The sequence below is a fragment of the Strix aluco genome, chromosome 3 (assembly GCF_031877795.1).
Source record: "Strix aluco isolate bStrAlu1 chromosome 3, bStrAlu1.hap1, whole genome shotgun sequence".
NCBI classification, from domain to species: Eukaryota; Metazoa; Chordata; class Aves; order Strigiformes; family Strigidae; genus Strix; species Strix aluco.
The window spans coordinates 80,146,967-80,169,518 of record NC_133933.1 but is presented as its reverse complement, the minus strand read 5'-3'; the positions used below and the strand labels follow the sequence as shown (position 1 = coordinate 80,169,518).

The following is a 22,552-nucleotide window of genomic DNA, read 5'->3' as shown; positions in this document are numbered from 1 at the left end:
GACTCAATGTGCTGTAGGCATGTAAATTAAAAGCTACTTTAAAAAAGAGAGTCAGCAGTTGCACAGCAAGTGATCCATACTCACATTGACATGGCAGCAGAGAGAGCAAGATTTACAACACTTCCAAGGTTAGCTATGAACACCTACTTTAACTTCGGAATGCACAAGAACAGCATATTTCACCTTTTTTATTCCTGGACCTCCACTATGTTTAGAAGTTAATGCAACAAAAATCTTACATTAAACCTACAAAGGTTTAGCAAACACCTTTATTACATAACAATTTTCCTGCTAATGCAGGAAGAAAGAAAAATACAGGTTCCTCACCACAGAGACACTATAATATCTATAAGCAGAATCTGACTCAGGTCAGAACAGAAGAAAACATAGATTTGTGTGACTACATAAGCATGTCTATCTACCCAGGTAAAGATGAAGATGTGTTACAATTTCTGCTAGGTGCTTCCCATTAGCCTCTTACATAAGCAAACAAAATAAATGAAACACTCTTTCCTATGCTTCTTTGAGGCAACGAGCATCTGACTTTCAGTAATTCCTGTATGTAAGAGAATGCTATGACAGCTCAGAAATCAAGTATAGTGATAACGGGGTCGAGAGTGTTTGGATTAGGTTAAGGACCAATAAAGCAGATCTTGCTGCAGGAATCTGCTATAGACCTCCCAACCAAAGCAGTGAGGTGGATGAAGCTTTCTATAAACAGCTGGGAGAAATCTCGCGGTCACTTGCCATTGTTCTTGTGAGGGACTTTAACCTCCCAGGTATCTGCTGGGATCACAACACAGCAGAGAGGGAACAATCCAGGAGGTTCCTGGAACGTGTGGAGGATAACTTCCTCACACAGCTAGTGAGTGAGCCGACCAGGGAAGGTGCCCTCCTGGACCTGCTTGTGAACAGGGAAGAGTTTCTGGGGGAAGTAAAGGTTGGAGGCCGTCTAGGGTGTGAGATGATTGAGTTTTCGATCCTTGAAGAAACAAAGAGAGGGGTTAGTAAAACTGCCACCTTAGACTTCCGGAGGGCAAACTTTGACCTGTTCAAAAGATTGATTAACAAAAATCCCTTGGGAGGCTGCCTTGAAGGATATGGGAGCCCAGGAAGGATGGACATACTTCAAGAGAGAAGTCTTAAAGGCACAGGAGCAGGCTGTTCCCGCATGTCGAAAAACAAGCAGGAGGGGAGGGAGACCGGCCTGGCTAAACAGGGACCTTTGGCCGGATCTCAAGAACAAAAGGAGAATCTATTGCCTTTGGAAGAGGGGCCGGGTCTCTCATGAAGACTATAAAGATGTAGTGAAGCTATGCAGGGAGAACACTAGGAGAGCCAAAGCACAGCTAGAGCTCAACTTGGCTACAGCTGTTAAGGATAATAAAAAATGTTTCTATAAATTCATTAACAGCAAAAGGAGGATTAGAGAATTTCTCCCTCCTTTATTGGATGCAGAGGGAAACATGATAACTAAGGATGAGGAAAAGGCTGAGGTGCTCAACGCCTACTTTGCCTCAGTCTTTAGCAGTGGAACTGGCTGTTCCCTGGACACCCAGCCTCATAAGCTGGGAGATAGGGAGGGGAAGCAGAATGAGGTCAGCACAGTTGAAGAGGAAGTGGTCAGAGACCTGCTACACCACTTGGATGCACACAAGTCTGTGGGACCAGATGGGTTACACCCAAGGGTGCTGAAAGAGTTGGCAGATGTGCTCGTCAAGCCGCTTTCCATGATTTACCTGAAGTCATGGCTAACTGGGGAGGTCCCATTGGACTGGAGGGTGGCAAATGTGACACCCATCTACAAGAAACGCAGAAAGAACGATCCAGGAAACTACAGACCTGTCAGTCTGACCTTGGTACCAGGGAAGGTTATGGAGCAGGTCATCTTGAGTGCCATTAAAAGTCATATAATGGACAACTGGGGGATCAGGCCTAGTCAGCATGGGTTTATGAAAGGCAGGTCCTGCCTGACAAACCTGATCTCCTTCTATGACAAGATGACCCAACTATTGGACGAGGGAAAAGCTGTCGATATTATCTACCTGGATTTTCAGAAAGCATTCGACACAGTTCCCCATAGAATTCTCACAGAAAAACTGGCTGCCCATGGCCTGGATGAGCGAACGGTCTGCTGGGTCAAGCACTGACTGGATGGACGGTCCCAGAGAGTGGTGGTCAATGGAGCTAAATCCATCTGGAGGCCGGTCACAAGTGGTGTTCCTCAGGACTTGGTGTTGGGACCATTTCTGTTCAACATCTTTATTGATGTTCTTGATAAGGACATAGAGTGTATTACCAGTAAATTTGCAGATGACACCAAGTTAAGCGGGAGTGTCGATCTGCACGAAGATAGGGAGGCACTACAGAGAGACTTGGATACATTGGATCAGTGGGCCAACGTTAACGGGATGAGCTTCAACAAGGCCAGGTGCTGCACTTTGGTCACAACAACCCCATGCATCGCTACAGGCTTGGGGAGGTGTGGCTGGAGAGCTGTGTGGAAAAGAAGGATCTGGGGGTTCTAACTGACAAACAGCTGAACATGAGCCGGCAGTGTGCCCAGGTGGCCAAGAAAGCCAAAGGCATCCTGGCTTGTATTAGAAATAGTGTGACCAGCAGAAGTAGGGAGGTGATAGTCCCCCTGTACTCTGCACTGGTGAGGCCACACCTTGAGTATTGTGTCCAGTTTTGGGCACCTCAATACGAGAGAGATATCGAGGTGCTGGAGCGAGTGCAGAGGAGGGCAACGAAGCTGGTGAAGGGCCTGGAGAACAGATCCTATGAGGAGCGATTAAAGGAGCTGGGACTGTTTAGTTTGAGGAAGAGAAGGCTGAGGGGAGACCTCATCACTCTCTACAGCTACCTGAAAGGACATTGTAGAGAGGTTGGTGCTGGTCTCTTCTCACAGATGATTAGTGACAGAACAAGGGGGAACAGCTTTAAACTCCAACGGGGTAGGCTTATGGACATTAGGAAAAAATTTTTCACAGAAAGAGTGGTTAGACAGTGGAATAGGCCACCCAGGGAGGTGGTGGAGTCACCATCCCTGGATGTGTTTAAGGGTCATTTAGAAGAGATGTTGGGGGATATGGTGTAGGGGAGAACTTTGTAGAGTAGGGCTGATGGTTGGACTTGATGATCCCAAGGGTCTTTTCCAACCTGAATGATTATGTGATTCTATGACTCTTCTGAAGCTCTAAGGCAAGAGAGGTGAAGAAGAGGCAGGTTCTGCTAATCTCTATTCTGTTGTCTTCTCACTCATTTGAGGAAAGATTATCTTCAGCAGTTTACTCTGCCCAGCTTTCACTGTTGAGATGAACAGCTATACTGAATTCACATAGTTCTCACAAAAAGAACAAAAATAAGAAATTTGGTGGGTTACCTTCCCTGTTACTGCAAAAACACATCAAAAAGTTATATGAAAAGAAGTTATTGCAGCCACTTTACTCACAGTATCTAGAAGATACCACTAAAACTGGCTGGGAACAGAAAGATTATCTTCCTAAACTTAGCAGTTGAAAGAACTTATTTCAAAAGTGTATGGAAAAATAAGTAAAAATAATGCTGCACAGTACTGAAAACTAGCACTAATATTGTTTTGAAGATGAAAAATTCAACGCATGTATAGACTAACTGTGTTCCTCCAGGACAGCTTCTTATCATTCACTATGATTTGATATATTTTTTAGTCCTTGGTTATGCAAGTCTAATAAAAATTGATTAAGAGAATCCTTAAAATGTTAACATTCAATAACAGCATCTAGTTCCAGCAGTAGTAGAAAGCCGCACCAAATAAAACACAACAATCAGCTTGACAGATATGTAAATTAATGTTTAAGAGCCTCTACTTCATGGCCTGTGCTGCTGGGAGAATAGGATGGATAAACATGGCCTGACAGTCAAGTCTCTGCGATGTGCTTCCTAAAGGGACCATCTTGGCCAAAGAATAGCCATCTTGGACAAAGAAAAGGAGACCTAGAATGAGGCTCCTGCAAGACGTACCTGGTTCACAGGGAACCTAGATTAACCCAGACAGGTAGAAAATGCTGGCTGGAAGTACTGCCATAACGGCAGAGACAGAAAAAGCTAAAAGGAACAGATTTGGAAAAATGATAGACACTAGGATCCTAGTTTAGGAAAAAATGGTTATGTCAAGCGTTTGGGAGAAAACCTGTTGATTACGTTGAAGTTAAAGTGAGTGAGAAGAATTATTTAGTAGTTGTACAGGTCTGTATGAAGACACACATGGGAAAAAGAAAAAGGAAAAGCTTTGCAATCATTCAAGTCCATAGTAAGTGCTTCTATGTAGTACAATTGCAAAAACATTTCAAAACAAATAAACAAAAATCCTAACAGGTCATACTTACATTCCAGATACTAATGACACTTTGAAAACATGTTGAATAGTAGAAGACGGGTTGCCTAAAGCCACATTAAGTGCTCTGTCGATGCTGAATGCCACTTGACGAAGATAGTATTCTGGATGCTGTCCAAAACCATCATATGGTACATAGAGGTAAGGAAAGATACCATGTAAGTGGAGACAAGTCTTCTGACCTAAAAGGAAAAGGTAAACATTTATTTTCTAATGACTGCATCTTTTCCTCTTTTGAGTAAGCTTGAATTTTTTCAGGTTATTTTCAGGTTCTGCAAAAAGGATAAATTTATTGAACAGGTTCAGGTGTATTTCAAACAGAAGGTACCAATTTAGAGCAGTTCTCACGTTTGATCCATTGACTAAAGCAATGTAGAACAGATGTGTTACGCAACATACACAGGATTATGCTTGTATAACAGCACTAATGATTTTCTTTGTAGTAACAACACAACACCTCTCTGAGAACAATTTTGCATACTGAGTCAGTGTTGGATGGTTAATGGTTTCTCAGCCTTTGTGAAAATTTTTCAGTATCAAAGTCCTTCCCATTCCTCACTGTAATGAGCACGCAAGACCTCAGAAATTTAAAAAAAATGTCCAGAACATCTACGAGGCCATTTAATATTCTAGTTATTAATGTGTAAATTGGGATATGGAAGAAAAATGTCATTTTCAACTTTTTTAATCTGTGGAGCCCCAAGAAGTCTCTACTATATATGCAGATCTCTAGCCTTCTAACAACACTCTTACTGCTTGGCATTAGCTTTCATGAGTCTGCAATAATAGCAGAATGAAAGAACACACCATGAAAACCATTGTGCTAGACCACAGCCAAGGCAATACAGTGATGTGGACTGGGATCTCCCAAACCCACTACGTTTTTCGGGGGGATAGTCTCAACTGTAATGTGTGTTCTCTGTTCTTGCCTCACCACAATAAAACAGAGCATACATTCACTGCTGAAACTAACATCAGATCCTCCTTGTCAACCTTCCAGCCCCAAAAATCACTGGTGACTTCTCACTGGTCAATGAAAAAGTTTCACAGAAAAGTACTAATAAGCACATGTCACCGATTAACCCCCACCACACTGTAATGATAAGCAAAGTATATCATCTTGCATTTTGTTTGGATAAACTCCCTGCATGAAGATAGTAAAACAGTATCTAAAGGCAGTGCTTTCATCAAACAGGAGATAAATATTACAGACAAAGAGGCAGCACAACTTCACTGGTCCAGGAGACCAATGAAAAGACTTCCAAAAGTCCATTCTTTCAAACTGAGATTATTTCTCAGCAGGTGGACGTGCCTGAACTATTTACACTCACTCATACCCACATCAGCACACCACTGGCCACCCAGTGAAGGCAGATGTAAGTCCAGTAAAGCACAGGAAGAACAGACTTCAGAATCAGGACTGCTTGTAAATTTTTACACCTATGAAATGCATGCGTCCAAATACCATAAAAAGTACAGCTTTTTTTTTTTTTTTTTTTTACTGGGGGTCAGATGTATTGTTCTTTCTTCAGATATTTATCAGACATTTACATAATGTCTAGAACTGGAAGAAATTGTTCAAAGGATGGTCCATTTTCCAAGGTGAATTTTACTCTTCCTATAAATCACCCCCATCAAGTCTCTTCAGCAATGTTTAAATACAACCTATATATGCATTCGTAATGTTGAGGTCATCACCTATGACGAATTCTGCCTATACTTTTAAATTATTTCAGGAGTTCCTTATTTATGTACTATGTCCTTCAAATAATAATACACTAAGAAAAAATGAAAACTACAGAAAGAGAAACTATGAACTAGAGGGTTTTTCTTAATGGCAAAATAGAGGACAGTAACAGCTTTATATGACATGAAAACATCTGCCCCCCCCCCCCCCCCCCCCCCCCCCCAACGTGGGAGAAGTCATTTATTAACAGCATGTGAACTGCAAAAGTATTGATCTGTGCAGTGGTAGCAGACCATTTATTTTCTGTACCAAGTTACCAACAAATCTTGAGTGTTTGCTTACTCATGGTTGCAGTTAAGACTGATTTTGAAATAAAGGATTTTCCCCCCAATACAATTAACATAAAATTAAATAGTTTTTTAAACATCTACAGTTCCTCTATTCAATTTTTTGATTGAGTTAGGGGTTTTTTTGGAGGGTTTGGGGGTGTTTTTTTTGTTGTTGAGTTGGAGTGGGGTGGTGCTTGTTTTTTAAAAATGTATGTCAGGATCACGTTCAGGGAGAATTAAAGTTCATTAATACATATAATTTGCCTGAATGCCTACTGAGCTTTTAAAAACACAAGTGAACAAACCAACCCACCCCAAACTAAATTGATATTGGAGCTACAGACTAAGAATTTCTGGCAAATATATAGGTCTATCCTCCATGAATTTTATAAATTCAGGTGTTTGCTACCTACAACTTGTCAGTCAGAATCAGTTCTGCACTTTTTTTTTTTCCACACTAATAGCTGTGAACTCTTGTTCTTTTTGATAACACTTTAAAAAATACCTTTGCTTCAATGGTTGCCCAACTATTCTGAGTTATAGTTAAGCTATGTCCCCCCAGAAAACAAAATTGCAAGGCACGAGAATAAACAGAACAGGGAGACAGTCTAAACTGTTTAAGTACTTACTGTACTTAAATTCAGGTTCAAGTTATGCAAGACAACTAATTAATAATGCTTTTATAGCTAGCACCTGATTACTCAAGTTATTTAAATTTTAAAAAATATATCCATTTCTAATAGAGCTATTTAACAGTTCTTGCTGAACTGAAATGCCATTTTATTATTGAATAAAAAAAGAACATGTACGAAGACACCTCCCTTCTATTTTCTTCTGTCCCCTTCCCCTGCACTCCACTTCATGTGCAAAAAACCCATGAAAAACACCATAGCTTTCAAGTGACCAGAGTCAAATAACCACCTAACTCCAGGGTAGTCTTATAAACATACACCCTGAACTGCTTTTCATTTTTGATTCTGCCAAGAAAGCAAACAAGCCACGCTGATCTAGGCCAGCAGCTGTCAAGTTACATGGGTTTATACAGCTACTCACTTTGATCCTTGTTAGTATTGACTCCTTTACCATGATATTTGGATATACTGCGATTTTTATTTACAATCTGCACTACTACAAGTCTTACCCTGCTAGTGTTAAGAACAGAGTCATTTTCTTTTATCATTTAAGTAAAAGCATCAAATTGGACCAAATGTCATGGTGTTGAGTCTGAAGCCCAGACTCCAGTAATAGCAATCATGGTTTGTACTGAGCCATTATGAATTCTAGTAGATTCTTTCCAATAGAGCCACAAGGAGAAAAAAGATCTACCCACTGAAGTTCTCAGGCCACACAGGCTTCTCAATTAACATAAATTTAAAACTTGGCTTAGGATAAGGTTAAGAAGTTTTAGATGTGTCAGTCTTACGGTTCTGTTTCTTTTCAGAGATGCAGACAGAAGCAAATTTGTACCACTAGAACAGCAGCGACTGCTACAGCGACCACTTACAGTGAACAGCAAATGTTATTTTTACATCAGTTTCTTTACATCTGTAGAATCAATGGAAGTGGTGCTTGACAGCAGAAAAGCCATATGGTTTATACGATTGTTCCTGATGCGAAACCGGACGTCTAGAAGTCATTCCCAGAGTTTTATGGGACAGGCCACTAAAATGTTTCATAGTGTGGCCTCATCATGGACCTACTGCGCATGTGCATCACAAACATTCTGTACACAAGCAGTACGTACAATGTCTCTATTAACAAATGAACATAATGTGCACATAAATGCTAGGACTGGTGGTGATCATGGGTTAGCAGCCAGGAGGAGGCTGCTGCCCCAGGAATTTCTCTGGCCCACGCTCTCTTAAAGAATGGGGTCTGCACTGGTTGAATTATCTCCAGGTCAGATCAAGCATCCCAGTGTATGACTCAAAGAGGCTGCTGAGTAAACATACAGAAATCCAGAAGTAAAGATGAGGCTTATTCACAAGTCTTTTGGGCACTGAATGAAGTGGTGAATGAAGGAACACAAAAAGTGGTGTTATAACCTAGAAGAGAAGCAATACACAAACCCTTGAGATACTATGAGATACTCAACTAGCAAACTGGCTATGAAGAGCCAGAATAATAATGAATCTATACCTCAAAAATAACAAAATGCAATATTTTCAGACAGTAAAGAAAGTGAGCCCACCCCCCAAACCCACAGTTAAAAAAAGCAAGTGGCATAGATGTTACCGAAGCATTAAAACCAAATATAGCATTTTGCACACTTGAAAACCACCAGAGAGAGATTAAGAAAGCCAGTCTGCTATTTTTTGAAGATGGTTGCCATGTGCATTACTATCAGGAACACACACCAAGCATAATCCTTGAGATACTGTATCATTTAAAATATTAGAAGAAAAATCTGTAGCAACCCTAAGACATAAAACTTCAATATAATTAGAAGAGAACTGAAACCACTATGCTAAAGGAATGCAAAGTTGCTCAACAACTACTCAAGAAGGTGCAAGAACTGATGTCTTCCGACCACCAGAATGCTCAGCCATACAGGATGATCCGCTATGGATAAAACTGAGATGCAATCTATACAGAATCACAGAATGGTTGAGGTTGGAAGGGACTTCTGGAGGTCATCTTGGGCAGGGGTCCAGCCCCCCCTGCCCAAGCATATGAACACCAAATTTCACAGTACAACAAGCTAGAGAACCTGAAGATTATTATTCAAGTGTCCTCAGAGAAGTGCCTTTTCACCATTTGAAATAATTGATTTTGCTTTAAACTTCTAAAAATTGCTTTCCACTAAGATCAAAGTGGACAAATTTCTGTAGAAGAGAAAAATGTGAAAATTAGCAATAAAGGACCTTACTGTATTGTTCAGTTCAGGAATAAAGTTTGCAAAGAAGTTAGACAAGGAGGACCTAAGGATTCATCATAGCTAGCACATGAAAATCTGTGTATATATTCGAGAAGACCGAAGTCCATCTGTTGCAGATGTAATTCCACACCTACATGACTATCGGCTGGCTCATATTGCAGCAAGGGGAGAGCTCATGCAGATACTGCCTCCAGTTACCTCTTCCGGAAGACTTCCACTCTCATGGGGGGACTGTCTGAATAGAGCATGTAGATGATCCTAAACCAATGCAGTTTATAGTCAAGAATATCAAAGTATCCTGAAACCTACTGGGCCTCTATGTCAATACTTCAGTCAAGGCACCCCAAAGAGACCACACACTAGGTTCTAGGATCTGTTCTGTCTATGAATAGCCAAACCCAATGTTCTTACATTAGACTGACCTAATCAGAAGGCTGCACACAAAGCTCTACAGACCTGAATTTGTACCACCACAGAGACGGATGCAAGATTTGTGTAGCTGATATGCTGGAGGGAAGGGAGATGCCATTCAGAAGGACTCCGACAGGCTTGAGAGGTGGGCCTGTGCAAACCTCATGAAGTTCAACAAGGTCAAGTGCAAGGTCCTGCACATGGGTCAAGGCAGTCCCAAGCACAAATACAGGCTGGGCGATGAGTGGATCTGAGGGCAGCCCTGCAGAGAAGGACTTGGGGGTGTTAGTAGATGGAAAACTGACTCTGACCCAGCAATGTGCACTCACAGCCCAGAAAGCCAACCATATCCAGGGCTGCATCAAGAGAAGTGTGGCCAGCAGGTCGAGGGAGGTGATTCTCCCCCTCTACTCTGCTCTCATGAGACCCCCCCACCTGGAGTATTGTGTTCATCTCTAGGGCCCCCAACACAAGAAAGACATGGACCTGCTGGAGCAAGTCCAGAGGAGCACAAAGATGATCAGGGGGCTGGAGCACCTCCCTTATGAGGACAGGCTGAGAGAGTTGCGGTTGTTCAGCCTGGAGAAGAGAAGGCTCCAGGGAGACCTTATAGCGGCCTTCCAGTACTTTAAGGGGGCCTACAGGAAAGATGGGGAGGGACTCTTTATCAGGGAGTGTAGGGATAGGACAAGGTGTAACCATTTTAAACTGAAAGAGGGCAGATTTAGATTAGATATAAGGAAGAAATTGTTTATTGTGAGGGTGGTGAGGCATGGAACAGGTTGCCCAGAGAAACTGTGGATACCCCCTGCCTGGAAGTGTTCAAGGCCAGGTTGGAAAGTGACCCTGTCCATGGCAGGGGGGTTGGGACTTAATGATCTTTAAGGTCCCTTCCAACCAAACCATTCTATGATTTCTACAGTAAGAATAAGAGCCTGACTCTGCAGCTCAGGGGCATTCCAGCCTCAGTGTTGTTTATATATTAGATAGGATGATTCTAAAATACAAGACCCCCACATCTGGGATTTCTAATAATGAATGAGAACATGTCCTACAGTTGTAATACAGTTTTACTCATTTTTTTGTAAATGATACTCAAAGCCATTTAGCTCCTATCCTGTAATTCTTAATTTTGGAACTGATTATAGAGTCCTCACAAACTGAAGTCAATACTGGAAACATTTTGAATAGACATCATCTCATTTAGTATTTAGAAAACAAAAACTAAATCTAGATAAATATGACTTCAGAAAACAATTCAATGCTAGTCTACATGGAAACATATTTTGCTGTGATATTTCTGCCACAGAACAAGCTGATCCCATTATAAGAAGCTAATCAGAGCTGTGGGGAACAACTACACGGAATCCACTCTTATATGTAAATGAACAAGCAGTTTTGTTGAAGCTCTCCCTAAAACTGTTATTTTAATATCATCTGAACTATGATCCACTTCTCCCAAACCACTGTAAAATACAATGGGGTGGCAGTAAAAAGGAGAATGCAGCAGCACTTAAATACATGGCAAAATCCCAAGATTTTAAAATTCTGGCTGGAGATTAAAAAAAAGGATGCAGAAGATGGAACACAAAGGGCTTTTTATACACTTGCCATCTAGTAAAAGTACTTTAAGTGCAGTTTTGTAAAGTGGCAGGACTAAACATGGACAGTATTAGCAGAAGAATGCACATGAACATATCAAATGTGTCGACGCAGAAAAGGCTAGACAGCCATAAGGGATTTCCTTCCTTTAACAGCAACAGTAAAGCAAAGTCATTAGACGTGACACTACCGTCTTTAGAAGATTATAGTTATTTTCAAGTAACTGTTGAACTATATAGATTAAAAAAAAAAGTGAAAAACAAACTGTGTACAATGATGACTACAGAGAGTGGGAAAAGTAAAAGTCTTATTCGAAAAACAATTCTAAAAATGAAAATTTGTAAATGGGATAAATATTAGAACCCAATTTCAAAGGAATTTCTTCCCCACAATTAAAGTTACCCACACTACTAAATTTATCTCACGCTACTAAAGTTATCTCATGCTACTAAAGTTAGATTCGCAATCTCACTTACCCTTTCCCCAGCAATGGGCTTCAGAGAGCAACATCAAGTTGTAACAGGGGTACTTCCTCTACCCTACTAGGTAGGCGCAACATGAGCATCTTCTATACAGTTTAGATGGTGCTTTAAAATTAAGCTATGTCGCTCACTGGAGCAGGTTTGTCAAGACATTGGTCACTGAATATCACTCAGAACTGAGCTACTGAAAATGGATAGGACTCAATTACTTTATAGTGCTAATAGAGCCTATGAAATTAAAGTTACCATTCTTTACTTCTCACAGGAAGGAAATGAATCACATAGACTGATAAAAGTAAGGAAGTACTCTGATAAAGACAAATCCCTTCCCTAGCAAAACTTGGGAAGGTCTTTCCCTCTTAAAACCTTTGCTATGTCATTCAAAGACATGAGTTTAATCTTCCAATGTCAAAGAGTTCTTTAGTCGTACATTTATGTAACTTCTTCAGTGATTAAATGAAACCCTCAACCTTTTCCCAGAGTCCTGAATCAAGTCAACTTTTTTCCAAAGGATGAGAAGGGAGGACTACTCACATTGTAGTCTTAAATACTAGATACTAGAGAAACACGAATAATAAAACAAGGTCTTGCAGCAACAAGATATCCTCAAACCAAAATCAAGAACAGAGCCCAAAGACTATATTTCATTCATAGTCTTAGATATTTGAGTCAAGGCTTTCAGTTTTTCCATGGCCTGTGAGAAAACACTTATTTCAGTAATATCAGTAAATGGGACAGAAAAAAATATTTTTAAATTACATTTGTTTGAATCCAAATGGAATGTTCAGTTATTTATAATTCTTTAGTCAGTAACTGTTCCTTGTAACATGAAATATCTCTACTCTCATGAGAAGGAAAAAAAGCTTATCCACAGGAAAATGAGGGTCTGTGACTCATTACAACTAGACTGTTCTTCACCCTTGATGTAGAGATCCTTAGAGAGGGAGAAGGGCTGGGTTTTCCATCTGTAATTTAAAATTAGAAATCTCTGTGTAACTAGGCGCATATTGAAGTAATACCTAGCCTAGAATCAAAGAGACAAGAGTTTGATTCCCATCTAGGCAGACTTCATGCGTGGCCTCAGGCAACTTACTTACCATAGATGACACACTTTCTCACTGTGAAACTGATGTAACAGTACTTTCATATCTGAAAGATCTGTTAAAGGGATAAACTTAGAAAACGAATAGTCTGAGACAAAAAAAGATGGGTTCTAGGAGTACACAATAGCTAGGAAGACACGGGACAGTGTTCAAACGAGCAGCAGTATCCTGTTCAGGATATTGCCATGTCTGTCTCAGCATGCCTTCAAGAAAGGAAAGCAAACTTTCATGAGCAATTTGTAGGCCTAGAATTACACTACTAAACGGATTCTTCAAATAGCAGGTCCTCTGTATCCTTTTTTATCTCACACTACTAAACCCTGAAATTGTACCTAGCTTTCTTCAACACTTCTGTATCAGCAAAATTGAAACATATGAAAAATATATGACCTCAATCTTTCATCTATGGAATGGCTCAGTGCAGCAAGAAAAGTCAGTCAACAGATTTGTTCTTCCACTTGAACTATGGGGGGAAAACAAAGATGAGAGAAAAGCAGAATATTCAAACGTAAAGTCCAATTGTTTTAAAAAGTTAATCCAAACACGTAAGATACCTAAATATACCACTACAAGAGAAAAAAGGTAAAAAAAAAAAATCAGTATGAGGAAAGTTTCTCTTTATATTCAAAAACAAAGATCAAAATTTGGAATAAGCATCACACCACTTCAGTAGGTTCCTAAAAGCAGATAAAGAGATCTCACAAATTAGAAGAAAGTGCAACGTATCATTGGTTTTGGGGACAGGGCACCCCCCTCCAAACCAAGAAGCTTAATGACATTCTTCTGCTTTTGAAAGCAGCATAGAGATTGTCTCCCCAGAGTCCCAGATCTCTCTGCAGTTTCTAGATTTGAGCAAGAAGTCCTTTAATCCGTTACCTTCCAAAGACAAATTCCTCTCAAGTTCTCTAGCCATCATGTCAGGACCAAGGTCCAGAGGTCTGAGAACCCTGGAACAGATGTTTCTATTGCTTAGAGGTTCAAAAATAATAGCATAGGTAACACCAAACAAAATTACATTTGAAACACTGATTTTTACTGAGTGCCTATGTACACACTTCAGTTGTCACATCTCCAACTGATATCCATTCAATTAATTTGCTCACAAACATCTTTTTATAGCAAATATAAGTTGTCTCAATTTGAAACATTAAGCCTAAGAGACAACCTTGTTCACCAAGTCTTGTCTTCTCCAGTCTAAAAAGCCATGCAATAGCCACACAAAACTGAAGTCAATTGGAAACTTTGAACTGTGAGGTATCTAGAAAAGAAAGAACCTTTGAGGCCTCTCAGGATAGAATTTACACTGGGCATTACTGCTGACGGAAAATATAAATTGTAAGCCCCAAAAGCAAGGCTTCTATCTTTGTCTTACTGAGAATTTTTAACTTTTAGTTATTCCAATACACAAGAGAGGCTCTGTTATTCCTTTTCACATAAATACTGAGCAAACCCGAAGAAAAGCATAAAAATTGAGACAGGACATTTGATATGTCAACTCAGTGAAGATATTCTGATGATCTCCATAAAACTACCTCCTCCTGCCTTTAACTAGTAGGAGCTTTTTTGAATGCCTGCTGTGACATTAGAGCACAATCTGGTCTTCAATTTCAGAAGTACTACTGATAAACCTAACCATTTATAGGATGTAATGGTACATCATCAGAAAGGAACGGCTACTATCTACAGTTATCACCAACCAAAAAGAACTAAATCCATAGTGGAGATTGTAAGAAAAATTTACTGTTACACAGTCAAACTAGAACCAGGAAAGTCCAGAGATTCAAAAGATAATTTAAAAGTACAAGTCTCCTGAAATAATGGACACCAAAGTAGTTAAGCACCTCAAACATCAAGAATGAGCTATGTACAAACCATTCTTCACAAGCTTGATGACTTGTGAGTTATGAGAAATGGCAACAGTGGTTTTTTCTTTTCTTAGTAGAAACAAACAAGCAGACACACAAGGTAAGGTTAGGCATTCACTTATTAACACCCATCTACAAAATGAGCCATATATAAAATGTTATTCTTGTTTCCTCTATTGACAGATTACTCATGTAAACAAGCTGGACAGTATCAGTGGTATTTCTAGAATAAGTGTCAAAAATCACTAGGCTGCCAGCTAAAATGAACATGAAAAACACATGAAGGAGGAAAATGGCCCCAGCTACAGATTCTAGCTATCATACCAGGCTCTTGGCATGCACAGGCGGGCAACACAGGCCAAGCTGCCATTTCGGTAAGAAAAGCAACCACATGTATGCAACAGAAGCAGACTATTATTAGACCACACTGACCAAAGCATAGCTGAATGGAAAGGAGTGTATTTACTAGTCCCAGATAAACTAATGGTGAGTACTTTACCACATCTGTAGAAGATGAAAAAATAAGTCAGTAGTAAAAAAGGGGAGCAGAGTAGTCACACAGCCTTTGGTTTCCATTTCCTTCAACTAGCTTTCGTTAAAGACCATTACTGCTACACAAGTTCTCTTAGCTATCTTATTAGTCTTTCTTGATGAAACTAACAAAAGCCACACGTAAATGGAAATTGGTGCATATATATTCAAACGAGAAAAAGTTTTGCTGGTTGGTAATGGAACTTTCACCTCTGTATGAGGCTCATCTGCCTATTAAATACTGTGATGAGCGTGCATTTTTCCAGTTACAATTCCCCTCTTTTTCCTGTGTCAGACAAAACCATTTGAAACATTTTTGTTCAACAGGTATTTTTCTGTCAGCTAGATAGCTAATTAGAAAAAAGCACCTAAGACTATTTGTTACTGCACTGCAGGAAAAAAACCCTGACATTAATTGTGATAAGGTTAACAATGTTTTCATCGGTATTATCTTCTATAGCTTTTCAGAAATGTTGACTGTTTACAAATTTCTGAACACCACCAAGCTTGTGTAATCCCAGAAAAATGATACATTGTAGAGTATACACACTCTCATGAGTCAGTTTACATTAACAAGCAAATGACACCACATTGTTTGTTTTCTCTTCCCCTATTCTTCAAATAGTGCTAACTAACTCTACAAATATTTGTTGAAATTTTTATTTTCTTTATATTTGCATTAAGATCTCCCACTTGCAGGTAACTGTCATGTCAGCCTACTCCCCTAGCTGATGAAAGCTAGAGGACATGCTCCACAAAAACAAGCACTGTTCTTACAGTACCCATAAGCAAATTTGTGACACTTGATACTCCTTATCACACAGACCCTTTTATTTCATTGAAGAAGTTCCTAACATCTTTTGTATGTTTTAAGCTTATCATTTTTGGACAAGCAGCAACTTAGAGAGTACTTTCTTACTTTAGACACCTTTTAAATTCCTCTATAAGCTTCTGAAAGGGCTATATGGTGTCCTGTAGTAATAGCAGGGAATAGAACTTCACAACCCAGAAACTAAACTGTGTTCTTAATATCTTACTAACTCTGTGTTCAGGGTTTACATGGCAAACTGTTGGCAGAGTGGGGGCTGCAGGGGCAGCCACTGTGGGAAGAGCCATGGGGCTGCCCTGTGTGGGACACAGCCAGCTCCAACAGACCCACCACAGGGCACAGCTGAGCCCCTCAGCCAAGCTGGGGGCACCTCTGGGAAAATATTTTTAAGAAAGGGAAAAGGGGAGAAGGAGGAACAGCAGCTCCATGGCAGAGCAGATACTCCCCGCAGCTCATGGAAGAGCTCACATTGGAGCAGATAGCCCCTGCAGCCTGTGGGGGACCACAATAGAGCACAAGTATATTCCTGAAGGAATTGCAGCCTGTGGAGAGCCCACACCAGAGCAGAGGAAGGATGAGGAGGAAGGAGTGGCAGAGAGATACCACTGCGTACTGACTGCAACCCCCCTGCCATCCTCCACCCTTTAAGCTTGGCACGTCAGGGGTAGGGTATGTGGTCTGAGGAGTCGAGAAAAAATGAATGAAGCTGAGCCTGACAGAAGGGGGGAGGAAAGGTGTGCTGGCTTAATATTTGAGTTTGTTTCTCACTACCTGAACCAATTTTAATTGGCATTAAATTAGTTAATTTCCCCCAAGTAGAGTCTGTTTTGCCCACAATGGTAATTGGTAAGCAATTTCCCTGTCGTTATCTCAACCTATTGTTTTACTGTTTCTGTTCTTCCTATTGTATCCCCCAGCCTTGGGGGGGGGGGGGCGGGACATGACACAAACAAGCAGCTGGGTTGGAATTCGGCTGTGAGCCAAGTCTAACCCAGCACACCCTGGCTAACAGAAGTGATCCCCTAGATGTCAACCTCCACAGCCTACGAACTAGATCAGAAGTTTTGGAAAAGGTAACAAAGTAAAGCAAGTCTTCGCATTAGTAGACTTGCATCTGCTACCTTGTGATCTAACTTCACCAGAAGATTTCAGAGGATGTTACAGCTGCAAGTCTCTGCTTTAAACTTTTGCTCAGAGAAGTTTCAGCCTACTCATGTTAACTTAAAAAACAGCATACAGTCCCAATCCCCGAAGTAATAAAACCTTTCAATGCAACATTAACATATTTAACCACAAACTTTCCATAAATTAGTCATATTACCATAGTTTACATTAAATAACATAATAAATGTTATAAACACTGTTTCATTATTATATTAATACAACAAATGGACAATGTGGGAGAAAGCCTTATCCTTTACAACAAACCTATTTAAAAAACATATTAGTGAAAGACATGCCTGTTCGTGAGTCTTCCAAGAAAGGCTACACACAAAGGTGCAAAATGTTCAAGACATTTCCAAGTGAGGGGAAAAAGAAGCTACAGCAAGCAGATAGGGCGATGAAATGCTCTAATCCATGGAAGCTTTTTGAAAAGATGCTATAAATTGAGATTGCACATACCTCAAATCCTTATTTGAAGTTTTTCCTAGGGATTCTCATGATAGGACCCTTCAACCAGCTACACAAGAGAAATGATTTTCAGCTGACACAGCAGCCCTTGGTTTGCTATGAACAGATCTCCAGCCAAATTCAATTCTGTAGAGCTGTTACAGAGGGAGCAGCTCCACAGATGATTTACAGAAGCTGTGTTCTTAAAAGCTGGTGGTCTGAATCCTGATTCATCTAACAGAATTGTAAATCCTGAGCAACACAGGAACACAAAAATAAATATCTTATCACCCTCCCCTTTTAACCTCTTTGCTCCAATTCAACCTCTGTTCAATAATTATTATACTTACCTTCAATAGCTATTCAGGATTAACTCTTGAGAGGTATTGTGCAAGTGCAAAAATAACTGTTCTGAACAGTAGAAACAGTAACAGCATTAGGAAACTCAAACTCAGATTACAGTATTTTTCCATATTTTAATTCTGATGAAATATGTTCTCCTTTACACAATAGTATGGTATAGGGAAATCACAGCAATGTTATTTCTCTATTTTTATTTTGCTTGCCAAAATATTAAATAGCCTGCTTCCTTGTCAAAAGACATGGGAGGTTAAGAGTCTTATACAAGAAAGAAAGTCTTGAAACCAAAAGTAAATGAAACTAGCTCTTTTTAGACTTACTCTTTTCCCACAGATGGTATTTCAAAATAATCTGTATTTTAGCTTTTTATCTTCTACTGTGAATACAGTCCTTAGATCTCTGCCACACCCTCAGGTGTGGTTACTAAGAAGCAGGGTTTTTTTCCCCCTACTCCAGGTAAACAAGTCAATAGATGCTAAATGCAGGCACAGCATCCATCACTCTTCAAATGTGATCTTTTTATGCCTTATTCTGTTCTTTTATATATTACAAAATATGTAAATGAATGCTCTTTCAGTAATACAGCTGGTGTTACTATTTTATTCTGCACATTTTGCAATACTATTAAGCATCATACTTCCTATTTCGGTATCTTTTGTGACATGCTACTTCACTTCCTCATCTTGAATTAGGCATCCGTCCCCCTCTTTTCATCTTCTGTAAAGTCTGCTTTCTCTTGGCAGCACTTGAAGGGTTTTATGGCTTTTTGCCTGTTCTAGCCTTTCTTTCTGCAAAGAATGCCCAGTCTTTCTAGCACTCTTATCTTAGCCTTGTTACAGTCATTAATTGGTAACATGCACACTGTTCTAGTTCTTCACATAATTAGAACTGCAAGATCTTTTTCTGTCTCAGTGCTACAGAAAAAAGAATTAATCATTTGAGCACTTTACAGGAAGCATGTATGCAAAGACTGCTTGCCTTGTACAGATCATTTCATGTGGTTGTCTTGTATTTACTCAATAACCTTCAGAGTGGCTGCAAAGACTGCATAGACTGGATGCTCCACTTGACAAGGTATTTATAGCAATGTCTGCATTCTTTAAGAAATGTTTTGAAGTGTTACTCAGAAGTATCTGTCGCTGATGTAGTATTTACCCAGTTCAGATATTCCTATTTTACAGGGTCATCTCACTGGCTATTAAATTTTAAATTGTTGAAATCTTGTACATGGTACAACTCTAATTATTGACTACCTTTCTGCACTGAAAACAAAAGCTCTCCCACACATATAATTAAAAAGAAAAAGGAGAGAAAAAACAGCTAGCAATCTAGCTTCACATTTTAAGCTAATCAACAAATGCTCAGAGGGACTACTTAATGCCAGTCCCTTTCTTGCTCTGTTCAGTAGTGAATCCTCTTCACCCCCACTTATCCCTTTTCCCAAACCAATGACCGCAGTGATACATAGGCAGTATGTATTAACACTTTTTAATCAGCCTTCCCAAAAATGCATTCTTCACGTTTGACCTTAACATTTTAAGGTCAAACCTAGAACATTATCAAAAGTGACAGAAATGTGACAAACTCCTTCCAGAACTGCCTTGCTTGTCAAAATGGATGTTTAATTTTCACTACCAGTTCACAGCTTTTTCTAAAATGTAGTTTTCTGTTAATGCTTTAAGAGATTTCCTGTTCTTTTAAGAGACAGGATACTATGCTTTAGAAGCTCCCTTCATCCTGTGTTTTGAATGGCCTACAGCAGACTGAAATCAGAGAGGCAGAGAAGGTAAGAGTATACATACTTTGGGTATAATCAGCATTGTTCATGTTCTTTAAAGGTCACTGTGGAACAAACTCACTACTTGGGAAGCTCACTAGGAACTATCCTTTAATCTTAATAGCATAGATACATCCTAGACCTGTTGAAAGATTCTTATTATCACCGTTATCGCCGACAGTTTAACAGACTGTGTATCCACATATTTACAATAACAACTATGTGGAAGATCATGGTACTTTTAAGTAGTGCTATATATGGAAACTGTTCAGGTATTTAATTTTCTTTAATGTAGCACCTTGTTCAGAGAAAAAATAACAGGAAAAAGCCTGGATAACTGTAGGACCAACTAGAAGAAATGACAAATTAATAACTTTGTGACTAAGTGATATACTACACACTACAACTTTTCCTATGAAAATAAAAATAAAATCTGAGCAATAATGGGAATTTCTTCTGTGGTTTTGTCTAAGAGCATTAATAAAGTGTGCAGCAAGGGCAGAATAACTGCAGTGAAATACAAAGACTCCCCCTCCCTAGGTTCTCAGTAGCCCTACTGCTGGCGTAGAAAGAAAAGTGGAAAGAAAAAAAACCCAAACCAACCACGCATGGGGAGGGGGAGTGAAAAGATGAACAGAGAGATAAAGAAACACGTGGAGAAAACAGGAAGCAGGAGTCTGAGAATGACAGGAAAAATAGATGGAGCAGTCTGGCAGATGATAGCCACTGATAACAACCTGAATTCAACTTGCAACTCAAACAGCCAATCTATTGATAGAAACCTTAGCAAGTGCCAGAACTAAGTGCTACTAGTTAAGCCTTTGGCTCCTCAGGTTTTATTAAATAAGATGGCTCCTCAGGTATTAAATAAAAGTTTAACTGGTCAACTGAGTGATTCTTTCAGAGAACCTTAGCTTCAGCTGATACACAGGAAAGACCTGGAATCTGCAAGTACGTCAGAACTACATGCTGAACAAGTTACTTGCATAATGCATATCTCATTTGTCATAGTAGCTAGAATTTTATGCCAATAAGGCAGGCACAAACACATACAGATTCACCATCGAGGCAGATGAATATCATTCTAGAAAACAGATACCATTCCCACCTTTCTCTTGGAATTTTTATTATGATGCTGAGTAAGTCATATGTAAAAAAGGCAGAGGGAGCTTTCTTTTTTTAAACTGGGACAGCTAAGAACTATTTAGGAAACTGCTAATTATTTCGATGCTTAATCAAATCATTAAGCACTGCAATGTTATAAAAACTTAAACCCTAATACTTTCAGGTCGAGATCCCTGAATTATTAAAATTTTTAAAAAAATTTAAAATCTAGTATCTTAATTTTGGAATCTCAGTTCTTCATGTACAAGGTAATATCCTTACCTTAGCTCTGACTTGCAGCTAACTTCACAAAAATTTATAAATACATCAATATTACAAGAAAAAAAACCTTGCAAAGTGAATGTTTTATTTGGGTTAAGTTTTTGACTGTGGATGATAAATAAGATTATGCCTACCAGCTGAGTAATTGGATAAAAAGTCACTAAGCACCATGTGCTAATTGCTGGAGAGAATGTGAAAAAATAGCATTTGATCACATTATTGAAAATCATCCTAATGCTTTCACACAGGGGAAAAGATTTCTGGCATACCTTCACACTTTTTAGTGACTGCAACCCTGGTGTTCCTTTAACACAGAATTTATATGCAACACTGAAAAACAGGGACGGCAGAACTCCTACAGAACATGATATGGGAGGGGAACTAGTTAAAATTTGGCAACTCTGAAGGTTGAAGATGTCCCTGCTCATTAAAAGGGGGTTGGACTAGATGATCTTTAAAGGTCCCTTCAAACCCAAACTATTCTATGATTCTATGAAGGTGAAAAAACACTTGAAAATGGCCAGTAGATGCCAATTGACAGATGTTGCTGAGCTAGATCAAGAACTAATGTCATTTGCTCCTCCCCTCAGGACACAGAAGGACGAAAGTCTTTATTATGAAAACTTCTGTTGGTATTTCCAAGGGCCCATAAGCCTGTATTTCTCCTTTGTTGCCTAGGTGTAGCTGATATTTCAGGTTAGGCCTCTGATGATTTACTACATTTTGCTAAACAGTATAAAGAAGTCAGCAAATTAACAATAAGACATTGAATAATGGAAGAGTTTGAGGCAGGTAAAAGCTAGATGTGTTCAAGCTGAAAGCACCAATTTATTGAAGTGTGAGGTTGCTGGTACATTGTAAAATTCCTATAGCAATATATTACCAGAACATACAGAACTAAGCGACCACGAATGGTCCTGTATGCTCTGCTAGTATAAGAACGGTATCAGTTCTCACATATCACTTCTGAGAACAACTATCTACCAAACACAAATTGACCAACATTAAGTTCAACCTCAGCACAACTGACATCTATCAGACTATTTAATCTTCTCAATCAAGATCAGGTCAGGCCAAAAAGAATGAACCTGGTACGTTACAAACCACATTTGGTTTGCCTATTGCTGTATGCTGTCCTTTACTGTGAATCTATACTTTCTCATAGAATTCCAGTCCTGTAAGAGCAACATAACAGCACGAGTCACCTTGTGGCTGGAATGAATAATGTACTAGATTCCTTAGGAACTTCAATCTAAAAACAGTTTTATGACAGTACTGCACGTTCGGCATCTGTACACATGAACTTCAGCAAGTGTATCAAAA

General features: G+C 39.5%; 1 protein-coding gene across 2 annotated transcripts in view; it reads right to left on the bottom strand.

The window, feature by feature from the left end:
* The window catches only part of REV3L (REV3 like, DNA directed polymerase zeta catalytic subunit), a 129,344-nt gene that overhangs the window by 76,105 nt on the left and 30,687 nt on the right, over positions 1–22,552 (bottom strand). For both annotated transcript variants that reach the window (XM_074819307.1, XM_074819308.1), the window contains exon 2: positions 4,371–4,560. In XM_074819307.1, the coding sequence (XP_074675408.1) occupies positions 4,371–4,560 (190 nt within the window). The remainder of the gene's footprint in view (positions 1–4,370; positions 4,561–22,552) is intronic.